The following is a 17,608-nucleotide window of genomic DNA, read 5'->3' as shown; positions in this document are numbered from 1 at the left end:
CTTCTCAGGATGACCAGACGCCCTTGCACTGTGCTACACGAATTGGTCATGCTGGCATGGTGAACCTTCTGTTGGAGCACAACGCCAACCCTAACCTGGCTACCACAGCAGGGCACACTCCTCTGCACATCGCCGCACGAGAAGGTCACATCGACACGGCCCTTGCACTGCTGCAGAAAGACGCCTCCCAGGCTTGCATGACCAAGGTAGGGAAGGAATGCGTGGCTGGGGAGTCTGGTGCCATGGTCTGTCTAGATGGGGCACTACTCAAGGAAGCAAGAGCCGAGAACTGCCAAAGTGGATAGTCTTGCTGGAGGAGTATGAGCCAGGAGCATGGGTTGAGTTCTAGGGGGTAGATGGAGGAAGGACAAGGCCTGGCTGGAGGAAGGTGTGGGTTCTTATGGAGCCAGATGTATGGGAGGAAAGAGGGTAGAGGGCTTTCAGAGAGGAGGTTCTCAAGTGTTTGGGGCTGTCAGGGAGATCAAGGAGATGCCGAGATCTTCCAGGAATGGAACATATAGTGGGGGTGCAAGTACTGTTGAAGAAGATGTGGTTGGGGGCAGGTGTTTGGGGGCAGGTGAGGGCCAAGTGATATCAGGGAGAAGCTAGGATCTGCCAGGCAGGTAACGCTGTCATGGATAGGGCAGTGGGCCGCCAGGGAATGGCATGGTGGAGAGCACCTAATAAAAAGTGTACCAAACAACAAAACAAGCGATGGATCCAAGCAGTGCAAGAATTTTTCAAAACCACCCACCACAGCATACTTGAGCTCCCCCTTGGCACAGGTCTAGAGCCCCTACATCACTATGGGCCACAATGATTCTTCTACACCATTGCATCAGGTGACACATCCCATCCCTGCCCGATGACACCGTTAACACATCACCCTCATTGTTTGCCAGATGACAGAGCTGAGTTTCTGGTGTTGGAATCAGGCTCGCCCACCACAATTGCGGATTTCTTTGATAATGGGTCTTTTTCGCTCTGAGAGTCAATCAGAGCTAAGTGTGCCCGAACTTAGGGTTGATGAATATTATCTATCCCAAGGGCTACATTGACTGAGCAAATGGGATATAAAAGACCCTGCAAGCAGAGGAAGACCCACCTGGAATCCCTGATCATTAATAGAATAAGACAATGTCATCTCACAGCTTTACTGATATATTTCTGAACTTAGACCACCAGCCAAACACAAATATTTAGAGAATTGAGAGAGATGTAGAGATGGAAATCCCTGATGAATCATGGCAGGCAATTTAGAGGAAAACTGCTAAGTCCTCCATATGAGCACACCATAGAGAACATGCTTATAAGCGTATGACAAGACAGTACTACTCCACCGTGAGATTAGAATCAATGTTTGAGGGTTCAGATGCTTGTTGGGAAGGGAACGTTGCTCCAAACGTGGTCTGTTTCCTGCATCAGATCTTGTATTGTCTTCTGTTCATGGCGTTGTTCGTGGTGTCTCTGTGTATCACTCAAACACACTGTCAATCGGTCTCTCTCCCACAACACAAGACCTCTTTTTCCCACCAATCTTGAATCTCTTGCCTTACCCAGCTGTGACTAATAGGGATGTTGGTGGTCACAGAACAACAGCACTTTATGCAGATTCACGTCCCTTTGACTGTCTTTCTTCTTTTCGTCTCCTTGATCTTATCTCTAATATCAGCAGGTTCTCACATTGTCATGAAAGTTGGCTATTTCTTCTCTTTTGTTGTTTGTGCTGCCACTTTCCTCCTCTGGCAGGGTCCAGAGATTCATATGTTTGCTGTCTCACAGTCCCATTCACACGCGTTCCACCGCAGAGCCTCCTCTCACATAGTCCCTTCAGCATCATATCTTGCATGTTCCCCCTCACTCTATCTCCAAGTCCATCCAGTACACAGGCCAGCACTCACTCCCATTTACTTAGTCACATGCGCTAAGGTCAACTTTCTTCTATTGGCCAGAATCTGGGTGATTTCCTGGAGCGAGCCAATGAATAGCAAAATAAAACAAATATTCCTGGCATGCGATAATGTTGTTATACGACAAACATCCTAGCAAACTAATTTCAGCTCCCTAACATGCTCGTTCTCACTATTACGTTCAGGGTCCACTCTCTGTCACGTGGTTACTAGCTGAGGGCTGTCTCCAGGACGCAGGTCGCCATGCCCTCATTGCCATGCCAAGGCTCTTTCGCCGGGCACATACACCCTAGGGAACCCGCCTGCGCGAAGTTGGCAGTGATGGCAGAGGCGTAGCTAGAGCTTGTGGCGCCCGGGGCTATCCCTCAGATTGCCGCCCCTGGCATACGTAGCCCTGTGATTGTGTGAGGTTAAGTCTCGGACTCGAATTTTGAATCTCACCCTACTGTCAAATTTCGGCCATAAATTCTTCTCACATGTATCATTGGAATGCTAGTTTTACATTGGTCTAATAACTAGTGCAAGTAAGTGTTAACTATCTGAACTTGCAGTTGTAGAGGCTGCGCACAGCACCCCGGGGCCACTCGCTTAAATATACTGGTGTGATTTTTTTAAAATACTTTCAAACATATTTATCATCCTGCCTGACTGTGACTGCTATGGGTCTCTCACAGGCTTTCCTGAGGCTTGCCCAGCAATCATGGTATCACGCACATGCTCACTGTGGTGGCCGGAGTCCGTGAGTCAGCTGACTAATGAATTTATGGTATAGGCCTGAGGCAATTGAGATTTGAGTTAGGGCCTCTCACGCCCTGATATAGTCTGGGCCCAGGTCCCATGTGGGACAGAGACAGCAGCATGGAGTTTAGTGATTCTTCTCTCCTGGTTTATTATTTGAGCTCTCTCCAAACAGCCACATGTTCACAGACAAGTACTCTCATCAGTGTGCGTTGTGACTGTCACTCGAGACAGACTACTTTTGCACTTACCTGTGTGAATCTGGATCTGAAGGTGGGGTGTTGGATTTAGGGGTCTTTCGACACCTGCTGTGCTGCAGGCTTTAAACAGCAATGCAGGGTGGACTGAATACCCAACTGAAGACCAAGCTGCTAATGAGCCATGGGAGCCAAAAACAAATTTCAATCTTTGCTTGAAGTGGCGTCTGGTGTATTTATACTTGGTGTGTAACTTGTCACTCGCTTTGCGACACTAGAAATATTTATGCCAGGACATCAAGGCAGGCTCTGGTGATGCTCATGCCACTACAACTCTGAATGCCTCATATGCACCCAGCAATACCCCTTCTACATTAGTGGGGTCCAGTAAAGATCTGTGTTCTCTACTAAACTGTTGTCTTGTATTGTCAGTGGCTCTTATTGCACAGCTTCGCTCCAGTGGTTCTACAGCCTAACCGCAGGTCCTTGCTCTTTTCGGTGTTAATTTTTAGCGAAGCCATGTGACCTGTTTTCTAGAGGTCCATAGCTGTCATTTTAATTATAGTCAGCTGCAGCAGGCATTTGCAGCAGTTTTAGATCTTCTAAGAGTTTTTCGTTGCTCAAATGGGTCAAATTTCTGATATTTATGTTTCCTCATCTTCATTGCTTGATTTTTGCTCGGAAGAAAGTGTCAAATGTCACTCATAAACACACTGAAATTATGAACATGTCACACATAGCAATCTGAAACCTTGGCAGCTATGGATGGCACGTGTCATTATGTCATTTGCTAACTGCCTAACTTGGTTAGTCCCCCCCACTTCTTTTTATAGGACTTGTGCCCACTGCCCTGCCACTCACCAAAGATCCTTTCCTCCCCTTGTGACAAATGTTTAGCTCTTACCTTCCTCAGGCTCCAGTACGCCACAGTGGTGGCAGGGTCTCTACCAAAGGGGTTGGTTCTGCTGCAGTCTATCGCCCAGCACTGCCACTGCCCCAGACTCAACTCATAACTGCCAAGATTTCAGATTGCTATGTGTGTCATTTTCATAATTTTAGTGTAATTATGAGTGACATTTCAATGACTAAGAGTGACACTTTCTCCCGAGCAAAATCAAGCAAAGAAGACAAGGGAAACATATAAATATCAGAAATTACTCCCATTTGAGCAAAGAGAAACTCTAACAGCTGCAAAGCACCAGAAAGGAAGGGAACTTAGATGCGCCAGCAGCAGTGGAGAGAAGCAGCGCCATATCTTACGAACATGGTACTAAGGGGCAAATTTACATGCCGAAATGTGACATTAAACAAACATTGCTAATGCCTCGCTGCGCCATTTTAAAAATGCAGGGATGCACCGTATTCACAAGAATGCGGTGCACCCCTGTGTTTCCCCTGGCGCTGGTGCTAAATCTAGCTGCCTAGCGCCAACGCAGGCAACCTTGAACCATAGTGCAAGGGTGTCTACCTTGGTGGGAATGTCTGTTTATGTGCAGGAAGGTGTCCCTTCCTGCACATAAACAAATCGTGATTTGTAACTTCATTATGCAGCACACATAGAAGTTGCAAATTGTCATTTTCTTTAAATGATTCATGGTGTTTTGCTTTTTCTATTTGTGCTGCACAATGCAGTGTGAAATGGGGTCTAATTTACTAGGTGGCTTTAAGCCAAGTTCAGTGGTTTAATGCTGCCTCGTAAATAAGACGAAGGGTTTATCGCCACCGGAATGTCAGAAAAAGTGACGTTACTGGGCGATAAGGGCTTGTAAATATGCCCCTATGTTCCGCTCTCCCTTTGATGCAGCGTTCGATACTCCAAAAATTTGTCGTTTTTCCGCTCTGTGCATGTTTCTGTCCCGGAAAACGTTTAATCTTGCAACTGTGTACTTGCCCAGATACCTCCCTGCTGCCAAAGCCATGACTGCCTTATTGCTATGCCGTTCTCAGTGCTACATCGACTCACAGGCGCGTTCTGCACCCCCACCACCTACCACCGTCCCTTTCCTTCCCCTCAGCTTGCCTTCCCAGATCTCTCCACCAGTCGTTATTTCTCGTAGTGCACTCGGAGCGGCAGGCACTAAAATTGTTCAATGAAATCGACAATGCTAATTTAACATTCACAGCGGCACCCCAAAGTACAGCAAGCCTGCACCTCAGGGGTCCCCTTTTAAAACCAGGTGCAGGTTGAAATTCGCCTCAAATTTGTTTTTCACTAACACTGTTTATCAATGCAGCTCTGCAGTGTTGCACTGGGAGGAAAATAGACCCAGGCCTGAAAATAAAAATAAAAAGTTGTCCCAATAGTGAATCAGAAAGCTAAAAAAGTCTCTCATGTATGCAAATTGGGACACTTTTAAAGTTGTAAAAACACGCTGTGTGTTTTGCAAGATATAGTAGACTGCAACTATTTGTGTTTTCTGAAGACCATGTTTATGGTACTGTCAGGGAAATCAACAGTAAAAACCGGCCCACAAGACAATAAAACAGGACACAAACAAAAAGCCAGCCCACACACTGACCAATCAGACCAGACCATTGGGCACTGCCAGATTGCCCTAAAGGCAGGGACACTGGAATTATGCTATTGTGCGGCCGCAGAAACTTTTCCATAATTTTAGATTTGCCATGTTTGCCACACAGTCCATCATCTTCCGCATAATCTGCAGATTTTAACAGAATCTGTTTCTTGCTTAAATGATTCAAAAGCTACTAAAAATGTTGCAGCGTAGTGAAAGGCACTTTACAAAGCAGGACTGGCCGCCTTCCTATTGCTTATTGCGATATTTCTGTACTAAACTGGTACTAATGTGGTGCAGCCAATGCCTAGACAGTGTTACCAATTTAAAAAACTAATGAAGTAATACTGTTACAAAATGTGCCGCATAAAGCTTCATAATTGGTCTTGCCGCAGAATTTACTCAACCGTGCAGGTCCCCCGACTCTCCCCTAGTGCCTGTAGGCGTCTGCCCCTCACCCAGGACCGAACCTTCCTAGACACCCCCCCCCCCCCACACACACACACACACACACACCCCTCTCCGCCCTCTGTGCAAGTTTCACTCTTGAGGCAGGATAATTTCCCTCCACCTTCCCAGAGCACTAATCCAGATTTTTTACCCCACTCTCAACAGGCTGGTGGCACTTACTTAGGCAGAGTCCGGAGGTCGGAGTGTGGCGGTGGCGCTCCAAGAATTGCCTCTCTCAAGGCAGTGGCTGCAGGCTTAATTAGGCCGCTGCTGTGCGCTGTCACTGTGACAATTCAGGTGCTCCAGGCTGCAAAGGTGCAAGCAAGGCTGGCTGCAGGCAGGTTCAGGCCATGAAAAACAGCGGGCCCACTGGCGTAGCTAGGGAGGGGCGGTGGGGGCGGTCCGCCCCAGGCGGCACTATGTGGGGGCGGCGGCCGTGCGGCTCTCGTGGCCCATGGCGGAGGCCTTTCTAATTTATTTGGACACTCGCTGACACTACTGTCAGTTACTACAGTAGTGTCCGTGTATTCAAATAAATTAGAAAAGCCGCCGCCATGGGCAGCCAGTGCCGCGCGTGTGAACAGCAAGCACACTTAGGCGTGTGAACAGCAAGCACACTTAGAACACTTAGGACCTACGTAACCCGGTTGGCCAGCCCTCGCGCTGAAACGTAGCGCAGCACGGCAGTAGTGATGCGTCACGCGCACGCACTCGCCTCTCGTGAGCGCGGCCCTCAGCACGACTATTGTCACCGGAGGCGGGCGGCAAACTCAAATTGCCGGCCCGCTGTTTTTCATGGCCTGAACCTGCCTGCAGCCAGCCTTGCTTGCACCTTTGCAGCCTGGAGCACCTGAATTGTCACAGTGACAGCGCACAGCAGCGGCCTAATTAAGCCTGCAGCCACTGCCTTGAGAGAGGCAATTCTTGGAGCGCCACCGCCACACTCCGACCTCCGGACTCTGCCTAAGTAAGTGCCACCAGCCTGTTGAGAGTGGGGTAAAAAATCTGGATTAGTGCTCTGGGAAGGTGGAGGGAAATTATCCTGCCTCAAGAGTGAAACTTGCACAGAGGGCGGAGAGGGGTGTGTGTGTGTGTGTGTGTGTGGGGGGGGGGGGGGTGTCTAGGAAGGTTCGGTCCTGGGTGAGGGGCAGACGCCTACAGGCACTAGGGGAGAGTCGGGGGACCTGCACGGTTGAGTAAATTCTGCGGCAAGACCAATTATGAAGCTTTATGCGGCACATTTTGTAACAGTATTACTTCATTAGTTTTTTAAATTGGTAACACTGTCTAGGCATTGGCTGCACCACATTAGTACCAGTTTAGTACAGAAATATCGCAATAAGCAATAGGAAGGCGGCCAGTCCTGCTTTGTAAAGTGCCTTTCACTACGCTGCAACATTTTTAGTAGCTTTTGAATCATTTAAGCAAGAAACAGATTCTGTTAAAATCTGCAGATTATGCGGAAGATGATGGACTGTGTGGCAAACATGGCAAATCTAAAATTATGGAAAAGTTTCTGCGGCCGCACAATAGCATAATTCCAGTGTCCCTGCCTTTAGGGCAATCTGGCAGTGCCCAATGGTCTGGTCTGATTGGTCAGTGTGTGGGCTGGCTTTTTGTTTGTGTCCTGTTTTATTGTCTTGTGGGCCGGTTTTTACTGTTGATTTCCCTGACAGTACCATAAACATGGTCTTCAGAAAACACAAATAGTTGCAGTCTACTATATCTTGCAAAACACACAGCGTGTTTTTACAACTTTAAAAGTGTCCCAATTTGCATACATGAGAGACTTTTTTAGCTTTCTGATTCACTATTGGGACAACTTTTTATTTTTATTTTCAGGCCTGGGTCTATTTTCCTCCCAGTGCAACACTGCAGAGCTGCATTGATAAACAGTGTTAGTGAAAAACAAATTTGAGGCGAATTTCAACCTGCACCTGGTTTTAAAAGGGGACCCCTGAGGTGCAGGCTTGCTGTACTTTGGGGTGCCGCTGTGAATGTTAAATTAGCATTGTCGATTTCATTGAACAATTTTAGTGCCTGCCGCTCCGAGTGCACTACGAGAAATAACGACTGGTGGAGAGATCTGGGAAGGCAAGCTGAGGGGAAGGAAAGGGACGGTGGTAGGTGGTGGGGGTGCAGAACGCGCCTGTGAGTCGATGTAGCACTGAGAACGGCATAGCAATAAGGCAGTCATGGCTTTGGCAGCAGGGAGGTATCTGGGCAAGTACACAGTTGCAAGATTAAACGTTTTCCGGGACAGAAACATGCACAGAGCGGAAAAACGACAAATTTTTGGAGTATCGAACGCTGCATCAAAGGGAGAGCGGAACATAGGGGCATATTTACAAGCCCTTATCGCCCAGTAACGTCACTTTTTCTGACATTCCGGTGGCGATAAACCCTTCGTCTTATTTACGAGGCAGCATTAAACCACTGAACTTGGCTTAAAGCCACCTAGTAAATTAGACCCCATTTCACACTGCATTGTGCAGCACAAATAGAAAAAGCAAAACACCATGAATCATTTAAAGAAAATGACAATTTGCAACTTCTATGTGTGCTGCATAATGAAGTTACAAATCACGATTTGTTTATGTGCAGGAAGGGACACCTTCCTGCACATAAACAGACATTCCCACCAAGGTAGACACCCTTGCACTATGGTTCAAGGTTGCCTGCGTTGGCGCTAGGCAGCTAGATTTAGCACCAGCGCCAGGGGAAACACAGGGGTGCACCGCATTCTTGTGAATACGGTGCATCCCTGCATTTTTAAAATGGCGCAGCGAGGCATTAGCAATGTTTGTTTAATGTCACATTTCGGCATGTAAATTTGCCCCTTAGTACCATGTTCGTAAGATATGGCGCTGCTTCTCTCCACTGCTGCTGGCGCATCTAAGTTCCCTTCCTTTCTGGTGCTTTGCAGCTGTTAGAGTTTCTCTTTGCTCAAATGGGAGTAATTTCTGATATTTATATGTTTCCCTTGTCTTCTTTGCTTGATTTTGCTCGGGAGAAAGTGTCACTCTTAGTCATTGAAATGTCACTCATAATTACACTAAAATTATGAAAATGACACACATAGCAATCTGAAATCTTGGCAGTTATGAGTTGAGTCTGGGGCAGTGGCAGTGCTGGGCGATAGACTGCAGCAGAACCAACCCCTTTGGTAGAGACCCTGCCACCACTGTGGCGTACTGGAGCCTGAGGAAGGTAAGAGCTAAACATTTGTCACAAGGGGAGGAAAGGATCTTTGGTGAGTGGCAGGGCAGTGGGCACAAGTCCTATAAAAAGAAGTGGGGGGGACTAACCAAGTTAGGCAGTTAGCAAATGACATAATGACACGTGCCATCCATAGCTGCCAAGGTTTCAGATTGCTATGTGTGACATGTTCATAATTTCAGTGTGTTTATGAGTGACATTTGACACTTTCTTCCGAGCAAAAATCAAGCAATGAAGATGAGGAAACATAAATATCAGAAATTTGACCCATTTGAGCAACGAAAAACTCTTAGAAGATCTAAAACTGCTGCAAATGCCTGCTGCAGCTGACTATAATTAAAATGACAGCTATGGACCTCTAGAAAACAGGTCACATGGCTTCGCTAAAAATTAACACCGAAAAGAGCAAGGACCTGCGGTTAGGCTGTAGAACCACTGGAGCGAAGCTGTGCAATAAGAGCCACTGACAATACAAGACAACAGTTTAGTAGAGAACACAGATCTTTACTGGACCCCACTAATGTAGAAGGGGTATTGCTGGGTGCATATGAGGCATTCAGAGTTGTAGTGGCATGAGCATCACCAGAGCCTGCCTTGATGTCCTGGCATAAATATTTCTAGTGTCGCAAAGCGAGTGACAAGTTACACACCAAGTATAAATACACCAGACGCCACTTCAAGCAAAGATTGAAATTTGTTTTTGGCTCCCATGGCTCATTAGCAGCTTGGTCTTCAGTTGGGTATTCAGTCCACCCTGCATTGCTGTTTAAAGCCTGCAGCACAGCAGGTGTCGAAAGACCCCTAAATCCAACACCCCACCTTCAGATCCAGATTCACACAGGTAAGTGCAAAAGTAGTCTGTCTCGAGTGACAGTCACAACGCACACTGATGAGAGTACTTGTCTGTGAACATGTGGCTGTTTGGAGAGAGCTCAAATAATAAACCAGGAGAGAAGAATCACTAAACTCCATGCTGCTGTCTCTGTCCCACATGGGACCTGGGCCCAGACTATATCAGGGCGTGAGAGGCCCTAACTCAAATCTCAATTGCCTCAGGCCTATACCATAAATTCATTAGTCAGCTGACTCACGGACTCCGGCCACCACAGTGAGCATGTGCGTGATACCATGATTGCTGGGCAAGCCTCAGGAAAGCCTGTGAGAGACCCATAGCAGTCACAGTCAGGCAGGATGATAAATATGTTTGAAAGTATTTTAAAAAAATCACACCAGTATATTTAAGCGAGTGGCCCCGGGGTGCTGTGCGCAGCCTCTACAACTGCAAGTTCAGATAGTTAACACTTACTTGCACTAGTTATTAGACCAATGTAAAACTAGCATTCCAATGATACATGTGAGAAGAATTTATGGCCGAAATTTGACAGTAGGGTGAGATTCAAAATTCGAGTCCGAGACTTAACCTCACACAATCACAGGGCTACGTATGCCAGGGGCGGCAATCTGAGGGATAGCCCCGGGCGCCACAAGCTCTAGCTACGCCTCTGAGCGGGCCGGCAATTTGAGTTTGCCGCCCGCCTCCGGTGACAATAGTCGTGCTGAGGGCCGCGCTCACGAGAGGCGAGTGCGTGCGCGTGACGCATCACTACTGCCGTGCTGCGCTACGTTTCAGCGCGAGGGCTGGCCAACCGGGTTACGTAGGTCCTAAGTGTTCTAAGTGTGCTTGCTGTTCACACGCCTAAGTGTGCTTGCTGTTCACACGCGCGGCACTGGCTGCCCATGGCGGCGGCTTTTCTAATTTATTTGAATACACGGACACTACTGTAGTAACTGACAGTAGTGTCAGCGAGTGTCCAAATAAATTAGAAAGGCCTCCGCCATGGGCCACGAGAGCCGCACGGCCGCCGCCCCCACATAGTGCCGCCTGGGGCGGACCGCCCCCACCGCCCCCCCCTAGCTACGCCAGTGAGTGATGGGTCTGAAGGGAATAGTTCTTAGAAGTTTCTACAATATATGGCGACGCCCCCTAAGATTTTAAATCGCAGATTTTCAGCGGCCATGGGCTGAGCAGAGGGCCCCTTACTGGGTGCCCCACCCTGACCCGTTGTGGCTGCAGGTTTCTGTGATACAAACAATGAGGCTGGTATCCCGCTCGTGTGTGAGAGTGCTCTCAGTGCGGGCCATCTCCATTGCCCTCCGGGTTCTGGAACCGCCGACTGGCCCAGCACAATTCATTTGTCTTTCAAAAAGATTATTGCGCTGTTTCATTCCTGTGACGGAACAACAGTGCTCTCTAGTGGCTTGGCAGATGATTACAAGCGCCTCTCTTTTTACAATAAAGCCAGATGTTCAAGGAGCCTGGCCCCGCTTCTCTTTGTACTGCTCATCTTGTTTGATGGAATGGGTGCTCTTCTCAAGTAGCGGCCCCAAGACCTGCTATTGTTGCTGCGTCTTTTGCGGAAGACCTGTAACACAGGAATGCGTCTTTAATCAAACCAGATCATTATCATAACAGAGCAAAACACAGTCCTTCTTGTGAACGGAAAAAAGAGAAGTAAGGTGGCTGCAGGTTCTGAGTTTTTCAAAGTATTCTGAGAATGCTGAGATGTTTGACCTTCCTTTAGTCTATTTCTGGTGTGAGTGGGGCAATAACGGAAATGCTTAATAATGGCAGCCTCCGTGCCTTGCCGTAAAACCACTTCGATTGCTGCCTCATTTGAAGCTCTACTCTTTCTTAAAAGCATGATAAAGGTATATTTTCAACATAATATCTGTAGACAACCTTAAGTCTGAATTCCCACAGATTTACCCATAATTTCAAATGTAAGTATATATTTTGCTCGCTAAATAACTTGAATGCATTCCACTGGGTTCTTAGGAGATATTTAAGAATTCCTCATAGACATGCCTTTGAGTCGTTATTAGCTGTTTGGATAAAAAGCAAACAGCTCCCTAGAGGGCTTTGAAAGTAACAGAGCCGTGGCATGCTTGCTGGGAATGACCTACCCAGTGAAGCAATAACCTCCGTAGTATAGAACGTTTCTAGGCTAATCCAGGAAACAACAGTTAGGGATGAGGGTTATACTATTATCAACCACAGGAAAGACCCATAGCCCCAGTTGAGACTTTTTAAAGTATCATGAAACAATGTTTCAATGGGAGTCAATAGGAGGAGATGATTTCAAGGGGAAAATTAATTCTAAAACTGTAATTAAATTACCCTTGAAATCATATCCTCCTATTGACTCCAATTGAGACATTGTTGCAAGATACTTGGGATGGGATTTGGAAGTGGTGCTGGTCCCAGCAACAATCATTTTCCCAGTAGCTGCACAGCTCGCGGCTGCTCTCAACTTTTGTAAGGAGATGCTCTGAGTTGTTTCTCCTCTGAGAAACATGAGTGGGAACTTAATGACTAAGTGATAGAAATGATTTCCTTTAAATAGGGATGTCCAAGGGAGTATCTATTTGCCACAGCCTCGATTTTGTACTATTCACTTCCATCTGTCCTGGCAGATGCCTTCAGGTTCAGTTTGTTATGGGGCCAGCTTTGTGCATTCCCCCCGATCCCACCTCTGTTGAGAAGAGTTCCGCAAAAGGTGCAGGGAAGGTCTGAGCACAGCTGATCGTGATCGCCCCATACTTGGTGAGGCGGATATAGTACACCAAGCTGTTGAAGCTCAGCAATCGGCCCTTCACAACAAGATAGCCAGGTCCTTCATCCCAGTCCTCTAATGCTGCATTTGAACTCCCGGAGATAGAAAGGTGCCAATTTACCAACTGAGGTTGCAGATGCTAAGTTGGAAGCCAGGAAACCCACCACAAAATCCAGGCCCACCTTCTGATGGGAAACACTTCACACTGTCTTCTGTTCACCATTGCTGATCATGTACTGGTAGTGGCTTCTGTAAATGGTTGTTTAGCTGCCCTATCTACCTTCATGCGTCTCCCTAGCTATGTTTATGTCGCCACTAATTTCCTTCAACCCTGTTTATTGGTGTTCAGTAGGATATAAATCTTGTGTTGATGTTCCTCATGACATCCCCAGTCGAGCTGATGTACAGTTTCGCAGTTTATCTTCTGACAATGCAAACTGCTTTCTAATTCAGTAGATTTAGGGAAATTCCGGTCCTCCAGGTCCACCTACCTTTCAGAGAATTCAACACGGATAAACTGATTCTTCCCTCTTCCTAGCAGCGAGCAGAGGAAGCTATAGAGTCTGGACCCCCGAGATGCAGTGTCTTACTTTATCAATGGCACACAATAGGGCAGAATGTATGATTAGCTCTTTGTAAATCTCACCGGAGTCAATAAGTGTAAAGCAGTGGCAAGGCTCACCATTTTGAATTAGATTACCCTTTACATTAAGATCTGCTGTGCCATAAACAAGAAGAAGGTTCCTTCGGCTTTCAACAAAGGAGTTCTGGTGATTGGCATCTGCAAGGAAGTCACCTGGTCGCATGTACATACTTTAACTAAAAATTGTTGCCCCATAGGTCAAGCACACAGTGACATATACTTTGACAAGACTGTGTTGGATAACTTCCTTGGTTGATTGGCACTACTCCATTACACCTCTTAGAGGGTATTGGTTTGGGACTCATTCATAAGCTGAGGAATCAGCAGGAAGAAGCATCCTTTGTTAACAATATTTCTTGTGGAGTCTATGGGCCCAATTCACAAAGGTAAATTTACTCATGTAAATTTACTCACTTGTAATCTACTTCTGAACCTAGGTGTAAATCTAAATCTTGTTGCTGTTTACTATTTCCTGGATTTACCCCTAAGTGCAAACTTACAAGTCATGAACCCTCAGTTCAGGTGGTGGAGACATCTAAGATTGAATTTACGGGTGTTAAGTTACTACTCATAACGTTTTAATCATAGTCAGATATATCCCTATGAAAAAATATAATGAAAAACTATCAAGTTTATTAATTCTTAAAATTGTAAAATATTTTACAGTAAAATACAAATGTAAATTAATTAAAAAAAATTGTAACCTAGAACAAATAAAATAAAAAGGTGCAACACTCTAACGTATCAAATTAAATGTTTAATTAACAAATAATGAACATCTATTAATTTAATTTATAGATTTTTCAATCAAAAAGTTAAACATCAGCCTCAACCATTTTATCATTTAATTCATATTTTGTCAACTTAATTTAAAGCTGTGTGATTTTTGTATTAATTGTAAATAATTTAAATCATTTTGGCAAACATTTAATTGAAATTTATTTTACAACTTAAATATTAACTCTAAAATCCTAATATATATATATATATTGTAATTGAGCTAACTTCATCACACTAAACATAATAATATATATTTAATTTAAAAGTGGAAATAATTTTGATTATTTGTCATTATTTCCTATAAGGTGTTATATTAAGTACCTGTCTCCATTATTTTTATGGTAGTGTCTTGTAGTACCTGTGAGTGGGAATGTGTGGGGCTTAGCTTATTTCAATGCTGGACTGGAGTACACTTACAACTGTTTTTGGACCTTTTTGGCTGTAGCACTTTTAGAAGTGTAGTTAAGGAATAACAATGATCTTACTGTTTCGTGGATGGGTGTTTGTAGGACCCTGTCAATATCTAAATCGCTCATTATTGCTCTATTATCCCTTTCCATTTACGAGTAGGTATACACCATTTTCCAGTCACTCTCCCTTTGTCACACCCACATTTACACCTGAAACGTTGGCGTACCTTTGTGGAGCTCTTTACATAGAAAAGATAGGGGAGGTGGTGGTCTCTGCACGTGGGTTTGTGAATTGCATTTTGTAGTGCTTTAGTAGTACTGCTGTAGTACTTTTGAAGTACTGCAAAATGTAGTTTGTGAATCATGTGCTATTTCTTAAGGCAGATTCGTCAGTGCTCTCCTTTCTCCACTGATGAGTTAGTGCCATAATTAATAGGATCCCAAAATATGCAAACATATAGTATTCTACCTATTCACTTCTTTAATAATTCTCAGTTCCTCTCTGCATGCCTCGATCGGGCATGGAAAAAGTGCCAAGGAACATTGGCATCTTTTATTTCCTAATGTTATCACATGTAGGGTGGGCAGAGTTGCGGCCAAGTGGTACCGCACCAGTTGGCAGTACTGTAGAGCTGCTGCTGGGGAAAAAATGCATCGATCCAGTGTGGCACCAGGAAGGTATTAATAAGGTGATACTTCTGATGGAAGAAATCGTCTCCACGTGAAATATTGTTTCTGAATGTAAGTAGCTATTTCTTCTGACCTTTCCCAAGACTCTTCTGACTTGCTCCCTGAGTCCTCCCTATTCTCTGTCTCGTTATCTCCATATTTATACCTGAGCATCTGCTATGGCTGAAATGTCCATAGGATATGTAGGAAATTCTCTGGGTAGGTAACAGAACATTGGATACTTTTAGGACTGGAAGGGCTCAAGGATCATTAGTCAATATACCCTTGTAAGCAGCCCTAGAGATGTGGCACACACAGTCTTCTTATACTGCCTTGCTATAACAGTCCTGGGTGCTTTGCTAGACCCAAAGTATGCTCATATTCCATGAGTTATTTTTTAAATGTGCCTTTGAATTTCTAGCCCATATATTTGGAGAATTGTGCACTTAATTGTTCAGGCCGCATTAAAAAAAAGCAATAGGACAAAACCTCTATATACTCTCGTGGGTAGGGTTGGGCTTGCTTAAAGGGCATGAACTAGACCAAAGTGAGTGGCTTTCCATGCGTCACGGTGGTAGAAGTCATACCATCTGCCAACCCAACTGGCCTGTTGCCTGCCAAATTAAGATTTAACCATTAGCCTGCGGTTATATCTGTTCCTTCATGAAAGCCGCCGCCATGACAGCTCCTATGAAGGTACTAAAAGTTTGGTGCACAGTCACCTTCTTTTAGGTGACCTTGCACAATTATCTTTTCGTTTTGACGATGATGGACAGGAAAAAAGTGCATCAGACTGTCCACTCCAAATAGTGCGGGTGATCTGGTTTCTGTATTCTCATGGCCTTAACCCAGTGGGCCAATGGGGTATATTTTCTGCCAGTGGAGCCAGTGGGGGCACTTCCATCAGGAAAGTTATGGTCCGCCTGGCTCATAATAGAGCAGGCGGACCTTGTATTTGGTGGATAGGAGACAGGTTACTCTGTCATGTTTATGACAGAATGCCCTATTCAGCAAACTGTGAATCAGGTCCTGCATCTGCTTGTTTGCTACAATGTAGGGCAAATATTAAAATATTTTTAAGGGCAGCCTTTAGCTCTCAATCCATCTGTGGCTATTCGCTCTGGCCCTTGTGGTTGTATGGACCTCTCCTAAGCCTCTCCACAAGTCTGTCTTTGCTTTCAGCATGGGTTTCTCTTGCCCTTCATACCTGGGCATCTCTCTTCTGCCTGATGCTTGCTTTAATTCATACATATGCCTAAAACTCTCCTTACTTCCTGCATAGGACTCTCCCGGCTTTCTGCCTTTGTGAATTTCTCAAACTTTACCTAACTTCCTGCAAGGGTCGCTCTTTAATTTTGTTTGTCCTGGGAATCACCTTACATGCTACCTGGATCTCTCCCCACTTTCAACCTGGGGTTTTCACTGGCCCTAACCTTTTTTCCTAACATGTTCTCTCCTTACTTTTTGCCTGAGTCTATTCCTAGCCCTCACATTATTTCTTCCTCGACCTATCCTTGCTTCTAGCTATGACCTCTCCCTGAGGCTGTCTCTTTCATAATAAACGTATCCCTACTTCTGTCTGCGCCTCTTCCTACTCCATAATGAATGTCTGGGCCTTTTCCTCCTTTGGTCTCTTCATCAGTATATCATTACTTATCTCATCAAAGTGGTGGACCCTGATTTGCTCTGTTTCTCCTCAGAAAGGATTTACCCCTCTCCATGTTGCTGCAAAGTATGGGAAGTTAAATGTGGCTGAAATCCTGCTGGAGCGAGAAGCACATCCAAATTCTGCGGGCAAGGTGAGTGTGTGCTCAAGGTAAGGGTGAGTTCAAGTGGATTCTGGCTCAAGGCAAGTCAAGGTTGTGCCAGGACTCTCGGGAAAAACATGGCTGCCTCTTGTGTCACACTGGTATTGATTGTTAATGTCATGCAAGCAACATCCTGTGAACAATTAAATTTTTCTTTGGCTTGTATGACCCTAATGGCCCCTTCTCTGCCCTTTGTAGTCTTCAGTGCCCTTTCTGGCTGTTTAATCGTGGTACTCTATTGTCCCCGTGACACTATCTGTCTGTATAGTGGCTGCAATTTATGTTCTCTGTGGGTTGTTACACTAGCTGGACTCCCATACCCACTTTTGCCAGTACGCTGAACAATATGGCTCCCTGGGCCCCTTATATTATTATTGACCACACAAAGCATGCAGTAATTTAATGGATAAACTAACTAGAAACGCCATTAGTCATAATAGACGTGAAAGCCTCATCCACACGTTTGTTGCAAAGGTACACAGGGCAACACTAAAAAATATAAAGGGGATAAGAATTGAGAGATATCTCAGTTCTCCTATCAGGTGCCAACATGTTTCAGCCCATAAAACAACCTGTAAAGAGTCTTGGGCTGTCAGCAGGGCGGATAGGGTCACTATTGTAAATAAAATGTGTATGCTCATGGAAAGGTAAGAA

General features: G+C 45.4%; 1 protein-coding gene across 5 annotated transcripts in view; it reads left to right on the top strand.

Annotated features, from left to right (window-relative positions):
- ANK1 (ankyrin 1) overlaps positions 1 to 17,608 on the top strand; it is an 826,509-nt gene that overhangs the window by 414,847 nt on the left and 394,054 nt on the right. For all 5 annotated transcript variants that reach the window (XM_085634053.1, XM_085634051.1, XM_085634052.1 and 2 more), the window contains exons 14-15: positions 9 to 206; positions 16,847 to 16,945. In XM_085634053.1, the coding sequence (XP_085490179.1) occupies positions 9 to 206; positions 16,847 to 16,945 (297 nt within the window). The remainder of the gene's footprint in view (positions 1 to 8; positions 207 to 16,846; positions 16,946 to 17,608) is intronic.

Source organism: Triturus cristatus, chromosome 11, assembly GCF_964204655.1.
Source record: "Triturus cristatus chromosome 11, aTriCri1.1, whole genome shotgun sequence".
NCBI classification, from domain to species: domain Eukaryota; kingdom Metazoa; phylum Chordata; class Amphibia; order Caudata; family Salamandridae; genus Triturus; species Triturus cristatus.
Note: the sequence above shows the minus strand (reverse complement) of the source record. Positions and strands in the feature narration are given on the sequence as shown.